The sequence below is a fragment of the Podarcis pityusensis genome, assembly GCF_964106645.2.
Source record: "Podarcis pityusensis genome assembly, chromosome: 18".
NCBI classification, from domain to species: domain Eukaryota; kingdom Metazoa; phylum Chordata; class Lepidosauria; order Squamata; family Lacertidae; genus Podarcis; species Podarcis pityusensis.
Genome location: NC_138043.1, coordinates 5,091,961 through 5,105,575, shown reverse-complemented (window position 1 = coordinate 5,105,575; position 13,615 = coordinate 5,091,961). Strand labels below are relative to the sequence as shown.

The following is a 13,615-nucleotide window of genomic DNA, read 5'->3' as shown; positions in this document are numbered from 1 at the left end:
GGCCAAACTTGGCCCTCCAGCTGTTTTAGGGTTACAACTCCCATCATCCCTAGCTAACAGTGTACAGTGGTACCTCGGGTTAAGTACTTAATTCGTTCCGGAGGTCCGTACTTAACCTGAAACTGTTCTTAACCTGAAGCACCACTTTAGCTAATGGGGCCTCCTGCTGCTGCCGCGCCACCAGAGCGCGATTTCTGTTCTCATCCTGAAGCAAAGTTCTTAACCTGAAGCACTATTTCTGGGTTAGCGGAGTCTGTAACCTGAAGCGTATGTAACCCGAGATACCACTGTATTTTTGGTCTTTGTTGGAAGCCGCCCAGAGTGGCTGGGGAAACCCAGCCAGATGGGCAGGGTACAGATAATAAATTATTATTATTATTATTATTATTATTATTATTATTACAGAACCAGTGGTCAGGGATGATGGGAATTGTAGTCCCAAAACAGCCATGTGTGGCCATCGCTGATCTACACAGTTCTTGGTTTCCTGTAAGTTGTGGAGGGGCCAACGTGAAAAACAGTCTCTCGTTTTTTTTGAGTAGATACTATCCGAAAAATAAGCAAACTTCTCCTTTCTTTCACTGTCTTCTTTAATATCCGGGAAGAGAATTGCTTATATAAAACGGGGACCGGGCCCCTTGTACCTCCCCCCCCCCACCTGAAAACTCCGGGGTTTGTACAGCAAAAGCGACGGGTCGTCTCTCACGCGGGGTGCGAATCGCGCGCTGATCCTTGTCGTGCCACACAGAGATCTCTCAAACATTTTCCTCCTCCTGCTGCCGCTCCTCTTCCCTGTTCCGGAAGCTGTTCACAGGTTTGCAATCGCCGCCAGAGGAACCGGAGGGTGGTGGGCTCTCTGCAAAAACTTTCACCGTCCCCCCACCCCTCTCAGTGCCAAGACTGGAACTGCAGTTGGTCATATTCGGCTATCAGTTTTTTGATGTGGGCGAGTTTGTTGTGCAGGTATTCGCAGCGGTTCTTCTCCTGGCTGTAGTTTGGGTTAGTCTGCAAGAAAGGATGGAGAGAGATGGAAGGGGAAAAGAAATTTATTTTTATTACAATTATAATAATACAGTCATACCTCAGGTTACAGGGGACGCGGGTGGCGCTGTGGGTTAAACCACAGAGCCTAGGGCTTGCCGATCAGAAGGTTGGCAGTTCGAATCCCCGCAATGACGGGGTGAGCTCCCGTTGCTCGGTCCCTGCTCCTGCCAACCTAGCAGTTCGAAAGCACACCAGCGCAAGTAGATAAATAGGTACCGCTCCGACGGGAAGGTAAACGGAGTTTCCGTGCGCTGCTCTGGTCCGCCAGAAGCGGCTTAGTCCTGTTAGCCACATGACCCAGAAGCTGTACACCGGCTCCCTCGGCCAATAAAGCGAGATGAGCGCCGCAACCCCAGAGTCGGCCACGACTGGACCTAATGGTCAGGGGCCCTTTTACCTTTAGCATAGTCCAACCCCCCTCACTGGAATGAGGAATCTCCACCATTTTTTTATTTTTTGCTCTCTGGCAACTGGCATTCTAAGGTAGACTGCTGCTGAACAGGGAGCTTTACCTATTAGCCAGCCTTCCTTCACCCCGCCCTGATGACCGCCCGGCGTTTCTGTCCTACAACTTCCAACCGCTTGTGGAAGCTGCTGTTTCAAACATCTGGGAGCAACCAAGGCTGGGAGGAAAGGCTGTTCTGACATCCTGCTTTCTCTAGGAGCCGGCCATGAATCCCAGTTTATTTCCTCAGTTGCTAAAGGTTGAGCTTCTCACATGCACAGCACGGAAAAACTTGCTTTGCGGTGACAAGGGCGGTGTACGAACTGGGGACACCCAAGTTTCCTTCTTTCCTCCTCCCTCCTCCTCCCTTTTTCCTTGTGTGTCATTTCTAAGGTGAGCAGGGGCGCAAGGACTGTCTCATTTAAAAACTGACTGCACGGAAGCCTCTCTCTTTTTTGGCGCAACCGCTTTATAGAAATAAGCAAGCAAGACTCACTTTTTTGATTTTCCGGTATTCCTGCAGTATCTGATCGTGGATAGACTACAAAAGAACGAACAAACCATGTGTTAAAAAACAGCAACAAATGGCAAAGCAAGGCATATAAAGGTTTGAAAATCAAGCTGGCAGGATCTTAATGAAATTTAGGCACCGATCTGAGATCAAGCTTTCTTAGGACAGACGATTTCTGGCTTCTAGGCCCTCCACATCAGATGATGATCCAATTTTCGTACTCCCCTTTTCGCTAAACCGGTACAGTGGTGCCTTGGTTCTCAAACGGCTTCGTACTCAAACAACTTGGAACCCAAACACTGCAAACCTGGAAGTAAGTGTTTCAGTTTGCGAGCATTTTTCAGAAGCCGAACGTGCTCCGTTTTGAGTGTTACGCTTCCAATTTGAGTGCCAAACTTCTGTTTTCAGTATTACACTGAGGTCTGTCTGTTTTTGCTATTTATTTTGCCTTTTTGTTTTTGCGGCTCTTTTTCGTTTTGTTTTTTGTGACTGAGTGGAACCCAGTTCAGCTACTGATTGATTGATTGTGCGACTGAAGTACACTGTTTATTGCTTTCATTTTATAGATCCATGGTCTCGTTAGACAGTAAAACTCATGCGAAACTGCTGTATTAGGGGTTGTTCTTAAAAGTCTGGAACGGATTAATCCGTTTTGCATTGCTTTCTATGGGAAAGCGCGCCTTGGTTTTGGAACGCTTTGGTTTTGGAACGGACTTCCGGAACGGATTACGTTTGAGAACCAAGGTACCACTGTATTTCCCAAACTTGAGTCTCTCAACTGTTTTGGGACTACAATTCCCATCATCCCTGACCACTGCTAGATATAGGGATAATGGGAGTTGTAGTCCAAAAACACCTGGAGACTCAAGTTTGGAAAACTCTGCTCTATAATATTTTGCTGCTTTGTTTTACATTTTATGCTGTTTTGACTCTAAGGAGATGGTACGTTTTTACAGGAGCTTGTGGTCAGGACCAGATTAATACTCTGCCCCTCCCTCCAGATGTTTGGGGGCTACAATTCCCATCATCCCTGAGCACTGGTCCTGTTAGCTAGGGATGATGGGAATTGTAGTCCGAGGCTGCCGCCAGCCCACCTTGTACTCCTCAGAGCCCTGGAGGAGCTGCCTTAGCTGCGAGTCCAACTGCATGAACCGCCGCGTCACCCGCTCGATCCTGGCGTGAAGGTCGCGGTACTCGCTGTACTCCGCGTTGAAGTCGTTCTTGTAGCTCTGCCGCTGCTCAGACGAGGAGATGGGGCCGTATTTGCTACGAGAAAATTAAGGACGGAAATGAAGGACAAAAAACAACCACCCCAGGCTTGCACTGCCCCTTGGTGACCAGAAAAATAATAATATTAAAATTTATACCCCGCCCTTCCCAGTTCAAAAACCAGGCTCAGGGCGGCTAACGAGGGGTCCGCCAACACTTACATAAAATAGTCTTGAGTTTCGGACGTCGACGTGGGATCGCTGGCGCTGTTGCACGTCCCGTTTAAACCTGGAGAACAGGAAAGGGAGAAGGAGACGAGAAAATCAGTCCTAAGGAGAGCTCCTGGCTCCACGTCGTGAAAGATCCCTCTCCAAAGAGAGGCATTCTGCTTTAAAGGCAGATCTGGACTGCTTTCACACACTAGTGTTTCTGGGTGTTCCCGGAAAAATCCGAGGGCTCCCTTGGACAAAAACAAAGACACCAACCAGGATAACTTGGAGCAAAACAGCAGCCTGTAGGCTTGGCCTTTATTGAACTGTTGCAACAGGGTGTTCCCCTCACTTGCAGGAGAGAGGAAGGACCCAGAAAAATGGTGTGCAAGACCTTATAAAGACTTTTGAAATTGCCACCCTGTAGATCAAGACCACCCCCCAGAAACATCATACATACATCACAGAAGGGGTGTAACCTAAGACCACCCCCCAGATACATACATCACAGAAAGGAGGGGTTGAGGGAGGAGTTGTGGTGGTAACCTGAGTATCTTGTCACCTGGCTGGTTCCCCCTTTCCCCCTCCCCATGAGTACTTTCCAGGTGACAGAGGGGAGTTTGCAGTTTCCTGCCCCCAGAGGGAAGAGCTGATTATTGTCCTTTGTTCCAGTCCGTGCTGAATCCACTCCCATATGCAAGTTCTTTGTGATCTTGATGGTCTTCTGTCTAGGACCATCAGGGTTGGCATAGCAACTGGGCAGGGCTCCTGTGTACTGGTATGCTCACAGATTATGGCTGCCCTGTATCAAACCTTCCCCATTTTGTAGTCCTTCCTTCATGGAGTAAAATAAAAGTGGAACAGTGCAAATCTGATGTATGGTTGATTTTCTATGAATTTATAACAGAAGCGTAGCGTATGTAGTGTGTGTGAGTGTGTGTGAAGTTTGTACAAACTGAATGATTGGGGGGGGTGTTTCCTGCTACATGGGTACAGTCATACCTTGGGTTTAAGTTGCTTCAGGTTGAGCACTATCGGGTTGTGCTCCACAGCGACCCAGAAGTAACGGAACACGTTACTTCCGGGTTTCGCTGCTCGCGCATGCGCAGACGGTCAAAATGACGTCACGTGCATGTGCGGAAGCGGTGAATCGTGACCCGCGGACGCGGGTTGTGTTCGCTTCAGGGTGCGAATGGGGCTCCGGAACGGATCCCGTTCGTATCCAGAGGTACCACTGTATTCGTGTTGACCTTGACCACCACCTAGTGGCCACACCAAGGGAAAAGCACCTAGCCACAGGGAAAGCCAAAGAACAAAAATTTGGGGCTTTCCGGGTTTAGAGCAGTGGTTCTCAAAAAGGGTGCGGCAAGTTTCACGGGAAGGAGAATCAGAGAAACATTTAGGCGTTTCAGTTGTGGTGGAGCACTGCAATGGTATCAAAATACGGATCTACATTTTGCAGAATGTGCATAGATCTCTTTATTTTTTTCTGGATGTCCTGTGATCCTGTTACAAAGCAGTTGCGTCAAGCACTGCTAGGACTTCTTTCTTTCCATTTTCCAATTTAAAAAAATCGGTGCGAGGCAAGCCATTTTGTATCCTGAAACTGTGGCTCGGAGAATTTTTTTTTTTCAGAACCGCTGATCTAAGGGAACTTTGCATTTCTCCACCCTGCCATACATTTTTATTGGATTTCCATACAATTTAACAAATTCACTTTCCATGCAATATTCCCCCAGCATTTTGACTTCCCATCTGTGATGTTTTTCTGTCCCAATCCTTTACCTACTGCCTTAAATGTAATACAGCGGTACCTTGGTTTTCGAACATTTTCCGTTCCAGAAGATGGTTTGACTTCCGAAACGTTTGAAAACCAAAGCATTTACTTCTGGAAAACTCAGTACAGAAGCCGGGTGGCATATTCGACTTCCGAAAAGCGTTTGAAAACCGAAGCAGTTGCTTCCGGTTTTTCGGCATTCAAAAGCTGAAATGTTTAACTTCCAAGACGTTCAAAAACTGAAGGGCCACTGCACTTATTTCGGTAACAGATGTGATAGGAATTTTATGGTCTTAGATATATGGTAATGTTCATAAGCGTAGCAACCAAGCACGTACATAGATCAGCACAGGAAGACCAACCTGGAACCATTTTTGATTCCTAAACTGAGTAAATGTTTTCTCTGCAAGGTCAAAGGAAAATGGAAATGCCTCCCCATCCTCTTTTCCATCACAGATCCTGTCTTAAGGTCACATTTAAGATGTGTGAGCCTGTGACCTGGCCCAGGAACTAAGTATTTATCATTACAAAAGACTGGCCAGGTTCCCCAGGCAATCCAATCAAGTAACCTGCCAGACAGGAGATAAACAACGACAGGAGAAAAACAACATTCAAATTTCTGTTTTAGACTGCCTTTTCTGTGATGTAGGTATGATGTATCTGAGGGGTGGTCTTAGGTTACACCCCTTCTGTGATGTATGTATGATGTTTCTGGGGGTGGTCTTGATCTACAGGGTGGCAATTTCAAAAGTCTTTATAAGGCCTTGCGCGCCATTTTTCTGGGTCCTTCCTCCTCCTTTCCTGTGTGTGAGGGGAGCACCCTGTTGCAACAGATCAATAAAGATCAAGTTTACTAGCTGCTTTGCTTCTCAATATTCTCTGGTTGGCCTCTGTTATTCTCTCCTACCAATAGGGAACCTATGTAAGGACTCTATATGGGCTCTTGGATACCCCATAAGGGAAAAGGGCAATTTTTGGTTACAACAGAGATACCCTACATTACATTCCGTTTCTCATTCTCGCTCCTTTGCCTAGGTTTCCAGCCCTGCCTGCGATTTCAACTGACTATAACATTTCCCCAGATAGCCTGAAAACCACCTCCAATCTCCCGCAAACCTGCCACCTCTTCGGTCTCTTTATTCTCGCTGCCCGTTTCGCAGTCTCCATATAGGGAACATCACGTTCCGGCACTTTTGCTGTCATTATAATAACCTGCGCGCGACCCAGAGGAACCCACAACCCCCCAAATCCCTGCCCAGCTGAGCCCACCTGCCGTGTCCTGCGACGAAGGCGCCGTGGTCTTTGAGCTGCGTTTCCTGAGGCTGCAGTTCGGTTTCTCCCGGGGCTCCGACTCCTGCTCAGCCCCTCTCCGCTCCCTCTCCTTCTTTAGCCTCTTCTTGCTCCTTTTGCTGACCTGGACAGAGTCTGTCACCGGCTGGAGGGGGACCTCCGCCGCCGCTGCCGCCGCCAGCCTCTCGGCGGGATCCGGGACCTCGAAGTTGGGTCCGCCGTGCCCCAGATCGTTGCTGACGTCGGCGAGGGGGTTGTGGGGCCTGGGGAGCTCCAGGGCTGGCAAGAGGTTACTGGAGGCGACCACCTCCGGGGGTGGCGCTAGGGGGGCTTCCCTGCCGTTGGCCGAGCGCAGTTTTCCGTTGAGCGTGGGCTGAGTCCTTTGGGCAAAGTGGGAGATGCGGGGCTTTTTGTTGGACAGAGGGTCGGTGAAATCTGTGGGCTGGGGTCGTTTCTAGGGTGGAGGGAAGAAGAACAGTAAGCGTTAAGGCAGGCTTTCCCCCAAATGTGGGGACGTTTTTGGACTACATTTCCCATCATCCCTTGCTCTGCCAGCTCAAGTGGTGTAGTGGTTAAGAGCAGTGGACTTGTAATCTGGTGAACCGGGTTCGATTCCCCGCTCCTCCACATGCAGCTGCTGGGTGACCTTGCGCTAGTCACATTTCTCTGAAGCCTCTCAGCCCCACTCACCTCACAGTGTTTGCTGTGGGGGAGGAAGGGAAAGGAGAATGTTAGCCGCTTTGAGACTCCTTCGGGTAGTGATAAAGCCGGATATCAAATCCAAACTCTTCTTCTTCTCTTCAAGATGATGGGATTTGTAGTCCAAAGAGAGACCAAAGTTTGGGAAACTATGGGTTAGAGCAGTGGTTCCCAACCTTTTTTATTTTTTTTGGCCATGGTCAGGGAACCCTGACCATTAGGTCCAGTCGTGACCAACTCTGGGGCTGCGGCGCTCATCTCACTTTACTGGCCGAAGGAGCCGGGGTACAGCTTCCGGGTCCTGTGGCCAGCAGGACTAAGCCGCTTCTGGCGAACCAGAGCAGCGCACGGAAACGCCGTTTACCTTCCCGCTGGAGTGGTACCTATTTATCTACTTGCACTTTGATGTGCTTTCGAACTGCTAGGTTGGCAGGAGCAGGGACCGAGCAACGGGAGCTCACCCCGTCGCGGGGATTCGAACCGCCGACCTTCTGATTGGCAAGTCGTAGGCTCTGTGGTTTAACCCACAGCGCCACCTGCGTCCTGCCCCACAGGGTTAGAGGATGGCAAGTAAACAGGAAGGAACCATCAGTTTGGTTTTGATGGAAATGATAAATATCACTAAGGAAACGATTGTTCCATCACCCAATAATAACGTTGTGGAGTATTTTTGATGATACAGACTTAGATAAATTAGCAGAAGGATTGGTATTCCGTTTGATGCCAATACAACAATAATTTATTTATACAGCCCGCCCATCTGACTGGGTTTCCCCAGCCACTCTGGGTCGCTCCCAACAGAATATTAAAAATACGATAGCTCGAAGGACCACGGAAACTCAGGAGGGAAAACCCCATGCTGGCTGCCCTCGAACAGCCAATTGGAAGCCTCGTTGGACGTTCGTCTTCCGAAAGAACGTTTGAAAACCGGAACACTCGCTTCCGGTTTCCGATCGTTCGGGAGCCAGAACGTTCAGCTCCCAAGGTGTTTGGGAGCTCAGGTATGACTGCAATCATCATCATCATCATCATCATCATCAATCTTTATTACGGTCCAGAGACCCAACAAATCGTTACAAAGCAATACACAATTCATACAGCCTACCTCCAGGTTAAACGAGCATTTTGCTCAGAATAGAGGGATCATTTGTTCTTGCAACCACCGATAAAAACTTCGCCACTGCTAATGTTCTGGCCTTGGTCCGGTCTTCGAATAGGAACCTGACATAGTGAGCCTCTGATTTTCCCGGGAAAGGTACCAGCAAGGGTAGTATCAGTTCAGCCCTGGCTTGCTCATATTTTACACAGTGCAGCAAAATATGTTGTATGGAATCGATGTCTTGAGCACGCAAGCAAATAAATACAGTGGTGCCCCGCAAGACGAATGCCTCGCAAGACGGAAAACTCGCTAGACGAAAGAGTTTTCCGTTTTGGAGGTGCTTCGCAAAACGAATCTCCTATGGGCTTGCTTCGCAAGACGAAAATGTCTTGCGAGTTCCTGCGGGTTTTTTCCCCCTTTCCCCCCCTTTTTCTAAGCCGCTAAGCCGCTTATCCGCTTATCTGCTAAGACGATAAGCCGCTAAAAGCCGCTAATAGCGCTAATCCGTCAATGGGCATGCTTCGCAAGACGAAAAAACCGCTAGACGAAGAGACTCACAGAACAGATTCTTTTCGTCTTGCGAGGCACCACTGTAAATAAATTTTAAAAAACAACAGGGCCCCTGTAGGCCACAAACTTCACAGCGAGCAAGAAATTCCTTTTTCAAGGACGCCACCAGGCTGCCTGGGAGCAGGAAACCTCACCAAGACATGCCCTTGCAATGGGGGCTCAGGACCTACCTGGGGCGGAGAGCAGGAGGAGATGTTTGCGTTGTCTTTTGGTGATGCTGGAGCCGGTGCCTCTGGTGGGCAGCTGGTGTTCTGCGGCTGGCAGAGCTTCCTGGAGGGGGGGCGAGGGGAGGGGAGAACAACAACAACAAAATGAAAAGGTGTTTGTTTCGTTAAGGCACACCAAGTCGTCGTTTTCTTCTTCTTCTTCTTTTGCATAAAAGGGACCAACGGGTGTAATCAAGGATGGTAAAAGTAAAGGGACCCCTGACCATTAGGTCCAGTCGTGGCCGGCTCTGGGGTTGCGGCGCTCATCTCGCTTTACTGGCCGAGGGAGCCGGCGTACAGCTTCCGGGTCATGTGGCCAGCAGGACTAAGCCGCTTCTGGCGAACCAGAGCAGTGCACGGAAACGCCGTTTACCTTCCCGCCAGAGAGGTACCTATTCATCTACTTGCACTTTGAGGTGCTTTCGAACTGCTAGGTTGGCAGGAGCAGGGACCGAGCAACGGGAGCTCACCCCGTCGAGGGGATTCGAACCGCCGACCTTCTGATCGGCAAGCCCTAGGCTCTGTGGTTTAACCCACAGCGCCACCCGCGTCCCCTAAGGATGAGTGGCAAGCAAATGTTATTTAAAACACGCCCAGGGAAGGCTTCTCAACCCAATAACCTGGACTGCTGGCATTCCAAGGCTTAGCATGTTGCCCTTCCTAACCAAGGGTGCCAACTTAAATATTTTTTGGTGCTATTTGTGCTTCAAATATCGGGCTTCAAAATATCAACCAAGGCCAGAAGCAGCAGCAGCAAGTGTCTCGGGCATACAAAAACTTATGGGAATAGAAGTCATCAGGATCCAAGCATTAATCCAATTAAAAAAAAACCAACTCTTTTCAATATAGCTGTATCTTAGAAGTCGAACGGAATCTGTTCCGGAAGTCCGTTCGGCTTCCAAAATGTTCAGAAACCAAAGTGCGGTTCAGAAACCAAAGGGAAGCTCCTGCAGCCAATCGGAAGCCGCGTCGGACGTTCAGGTTCCAAAGAACGTTCGCAAACCAGAAGACTCACGTCCGGGTTTGCGGAGTTCGGGAGCCAAAACGTTCAACTCGCAAGGCGTTCGGGATCCGAGGTACGACTGTATGAGAAATTAGTTCGAATTGATGCCACAGAGACCACGCATGTATTCCCTCCTGTGCTGTTCGATTATTGTTCAGCAGTATCCTGTATGCCTTTTAACGGCCATTGTGGCAACTAATCCTTTTATTATTATTATTATTATTATTTTAAAACAACCTTATTTGTCTTTATTTCTCTTTCCTGAAACCAGCTTGTTAGCAACACCCAATAAAATAATTGAGTCTCCAAAGGCGTCACTGGGCTTGGACCTTTTCTGTTATAATGCAAAGGGGGGGGTGTCAAGGGGTTATTTCTATTGCAGTTATTTCCCCCCCCCCCAACCCAGCAAAGGTTTAAAAAAAAAAAACCCACTCCCCCCCTCTCCTCCCCCTGCGCACCCTCCCCACCCTCTGTTTTGAACAGTTTCCGTGGTCCGTAAACCCAGTTGGCTGGCGGAGGAGACGAGGTTGGTTTAATGAGAGTCTGAAAAACGGAGAGAGTTTTCTTTGGCGAGGGACGAGGTCCCTGGGGGCTGTGTGTGTGTGTGTGTGTGTGTGTGTGTGTGAATTGGGAAGGTCTGGGCGCCGAATTTTAATTGAAATGGAAAATTACAAGTTTGCAAACGGGCCTACACATACACACAGACACGCAATTGTGCCACGGAGGTGTGTACCGTATTTTTCGCTCTATAAGACGCCCCAGACCACAAGACACACCTAGTTTTTGGAGGAGGAAAACAAGAAGAAAAAAAATCTGAATCTCAGAAGCCAGAACAGCAAGAGGGATCGCTGGGCAGTGAAAGCAGCAATCCCTCTTCCTGTTCTGGCTTCTGGGATAGCTGCGCAGCCTGCGTTGGCTCCATAAGACGCACACACATTTCCCCTTACTTTTTAGGAGGGAAAAAGTGAGTCTTATAGAGCAAAAAGTACGGTAGCTGTGCCGATGTTTCCCAAGGAGGAGGAGGATGAAGCAGTTACGTCTCTCGCCAACCCCCCCCCCCCGGGCACGTCTATCCTGGCATCTGGATGAGCAACAGCCTAAAAATAACCACTGGCAACGATCTGGCCACCTGAGCAGAGAAAACTAAGCCCACCAGGCTAGAAGCGAGGGCTGGCTTCCTGTTTCTTAAAAAATCTGCACCCGGGAAGCCCATATCCTTGCGCCTGCGACAGCTGGGTGGGCAAGCTGTGTTTTCTTATCCAAACTGACACGATTCCTCCTGTTTTTCACTGGCATCCCCACGGGAGCAATTCCCCCATGGAGAAAGGCGGCGTCGGCGTGTGGGACTTTCTAGCTTAGAGAGAAGGCAAGGAAGAGGCGGCGTGGTCTGCAAAATTTCGCGTGGCACGGAGAAAGGGCATGCAGGGAAAGTCTTCCTCCCTCTCTCCTAACCCTGGAATTTGGGGGCATCTGATGGAGCGGATGGATGGGAGATTCAGGGAAGACAAAAGGATGTCCTTCATGAATTTGGGGGGGGGGGGAGAGAGAGCTGGGGAGAAAGGAGGAGGCAGCAGTAAGCTTCTGAGCACAATTCAAAGTGTTGGTGCTGACCTTGAAAGCCGTAAACGGCCTCGGGCCAGTATACCTGAAGGTGCATCTCCACTGAGCACAACTTTGTAACCGAATTACCGTTTTAAGCCTGCCTGAACAAAACTGCCTGTTGTGTGTTACTCTTCCAACCGGTACTCCGAGTAACTTGTTATTTTCACCTTTCATGAGATGGTTTGTGTGGTGACATGGTCCATGCTCTGGTTATCTCCCGCTTGGGCTACTGCAATGCGCTCTCCGTGGGGCTGCCTTTGAAGGTGACCCAGAAACTACAACTAATCCAAAATGCGGCAGCCAGACTGGGAGCAGCCACTGAGACTACATAACACCGGTCTTGAAAGATCTTGGCTCCCAGTACGCTTCCGAGCACAATTCAAAGTACTGGTGCTGATCTTCAAAGCCCTAAACAGTCTCGGTCCAGTATACCTGAAGGAGGGTCTCCACCCCCATTGTCCAGCCCGGACACTGAGGTCCAGCTCCGAGGGCCTTCTGGCAGATCCCTCTGCACTGCAAAAAGTGAAGTTAAATGGAACCAGGCAGAGGGCCTTCTCGGTGGCGGCGCCCGCCCTGTGGAACGCCCTCCCATCAGATGTCAAGGAAATAAGCAGCTATGTTCTCTTTAAAAGACATCTGAAGGCAGCCCTGCTTAGGGAGGTTTTTAATGTTTGATGTTTTATCGCTTATTATTATTATTATTATTATTATTAGGAAACAGGGAGCAGGCAGGGATTGAACCTGGAAACTTATGTATGTGGGACAGACGCTCTGTGTCACGCGGCTGACCTCCAACAACATTTAGGAAGGCCCCAGACCTTCCCTGCCCCTGTTCTGTGATACTAAAGTTAAAAAAAGGTAAAGGGTCCCTGCACAGTTAAGTCCAGTCAAAGGTGGCTCTGGGGTTGCGGCGCTCATCTCGCTTTCAGGCCGAGGGAGCCGGCGTTTGTCCACAGACAGCTTTCGAGGGTCATGTGGCCAGCAGGACTAAACCGCTTCTGGCGCAACGGGACATCATGACGGAAACCAGAGCGCACGGAAATGCCGTTTACCTTCCCGCCGGAGCAGTACCTATTTATCTACTTGCGCTGGTGTGCTTTCGAACTGCTAGGTTGGCAGGAGCTGAGACAGAGCAACGGGAGCTCACTCTGTCGCGGGGATTCGAACCGCCGACCTTCTGATCAGTAAGCCCTAGGCTCAGTGGTTTAGACCGCAGCACCACCAGCGTCCCCTACTGTGATATTAACACCTAGGGACGCTTAACCCAAGGGGAAATGTCCTTACCGGAACAGGATCCTCTTCAGCAGCTGCTGGTCTCCTTCCAAGTATCCTGGCCAGTCCCTCTGCACCTCTTTGTAAAGGTAATCCTTCAGGGTGAAGGTGCTGTCTTTGGCGTTCATGTTTGCAACCTGGAAGAGGGAGGGAGAAGACAGGGAAGGGTTTATTTATCAATCCCTAAACACAGAATCCGAGAGTTGGGAGGGACCACAAGAGTCTAGGGAGGACTGGCAGGTGAAATTATTGGACTACGCAGAGACTAACCGGGAAAATCAGAAACCAGGAGGATCAAAACCTCAATAAGAGACAAATCTGCATTATATTTGGAAGACCACTGCAAACACTTGAACTCTTGGGCAGGTTTTAAATAACTCCTGCAAGGACTTTGGATACAATGGAGGATTGTAAATTAGATGGACTTATAATATGCAGTTTTTTAGAAAGCTGCTTAAAGAACGCATGGAGGAGGGAGGTCTTGAGATTCGGAAGAATCTTGTGAAATTTTTATTGTTTGTGATTGTGAGGATGAACGAATTTGAAAACTCAAATAAAAAACTACTGTATTTTTTGCTCTATAAGACTCACTTTTTCCCTCCTAAAAAGTAAGGGGAAATGTGTGTGCGTCTTGTGGAGCGAATGCAGGCTGCGCAGCTATCCCAGAAGCCAGAACAGC

At 49.2% G+C, this 13,615-nt stretch overlaps 1 protein-coding gene and 1 long non-coding RNA gene across 3 annotated transcripts in view; one reads left to right on the top strand and one right to left on the bottom strand.

Annotated features, from left to right (window-relative positions):
- The window catches only part of LOC308467549, a 31,307-nt gene that overhangs the window by 12,416 nt on the left and 5,276 nt on the right, over window positions 1-13,615 (top strand). The window lies entirely within an intron of this gene.
- Window positions 573-13,615, bottom strand: part of ELL (elongation factor for RNA polymerase II) — a 50,051-nt gene continuing 37,008 nt past the window's right edge. For both annotated transcript variants that reach the window (XM_080988948.1, XM_080988947.1), the window contains exons 6-12: window positions 12,949-13,073; window positions 9,024-9,123; window positions 6,465-6,939; window positions 3,431-3,497; window positions 3,095-3,266; window positions 1,986-2,030; window positions 573-1,005 (exon numbers count right to left, since the gene is read on the bottom strand). In XM_080988948.1, coding sequence (XP_080845074.1) covers window positions 889-1,005; window positions 1,986-2,030; window positions 3,095-3,266; window positions 3,431-3,497; window positions 6,465-6,939; window positions 9,024-9,123; window positions 12,949-13,073 — 1,101 coding nt within the window. In that variant the 3' untranslated portion in view covers window positions 573-888. The remainder of the gene's footprint in view (window positions 1,006-1,985; window positions 2,031-3,094; window positions 3,267-3,430; window positions 3,498-6,464; window positions 6,940-9,023; window positions 9,124-12,948; window positions 13,074-13,615) is intronic.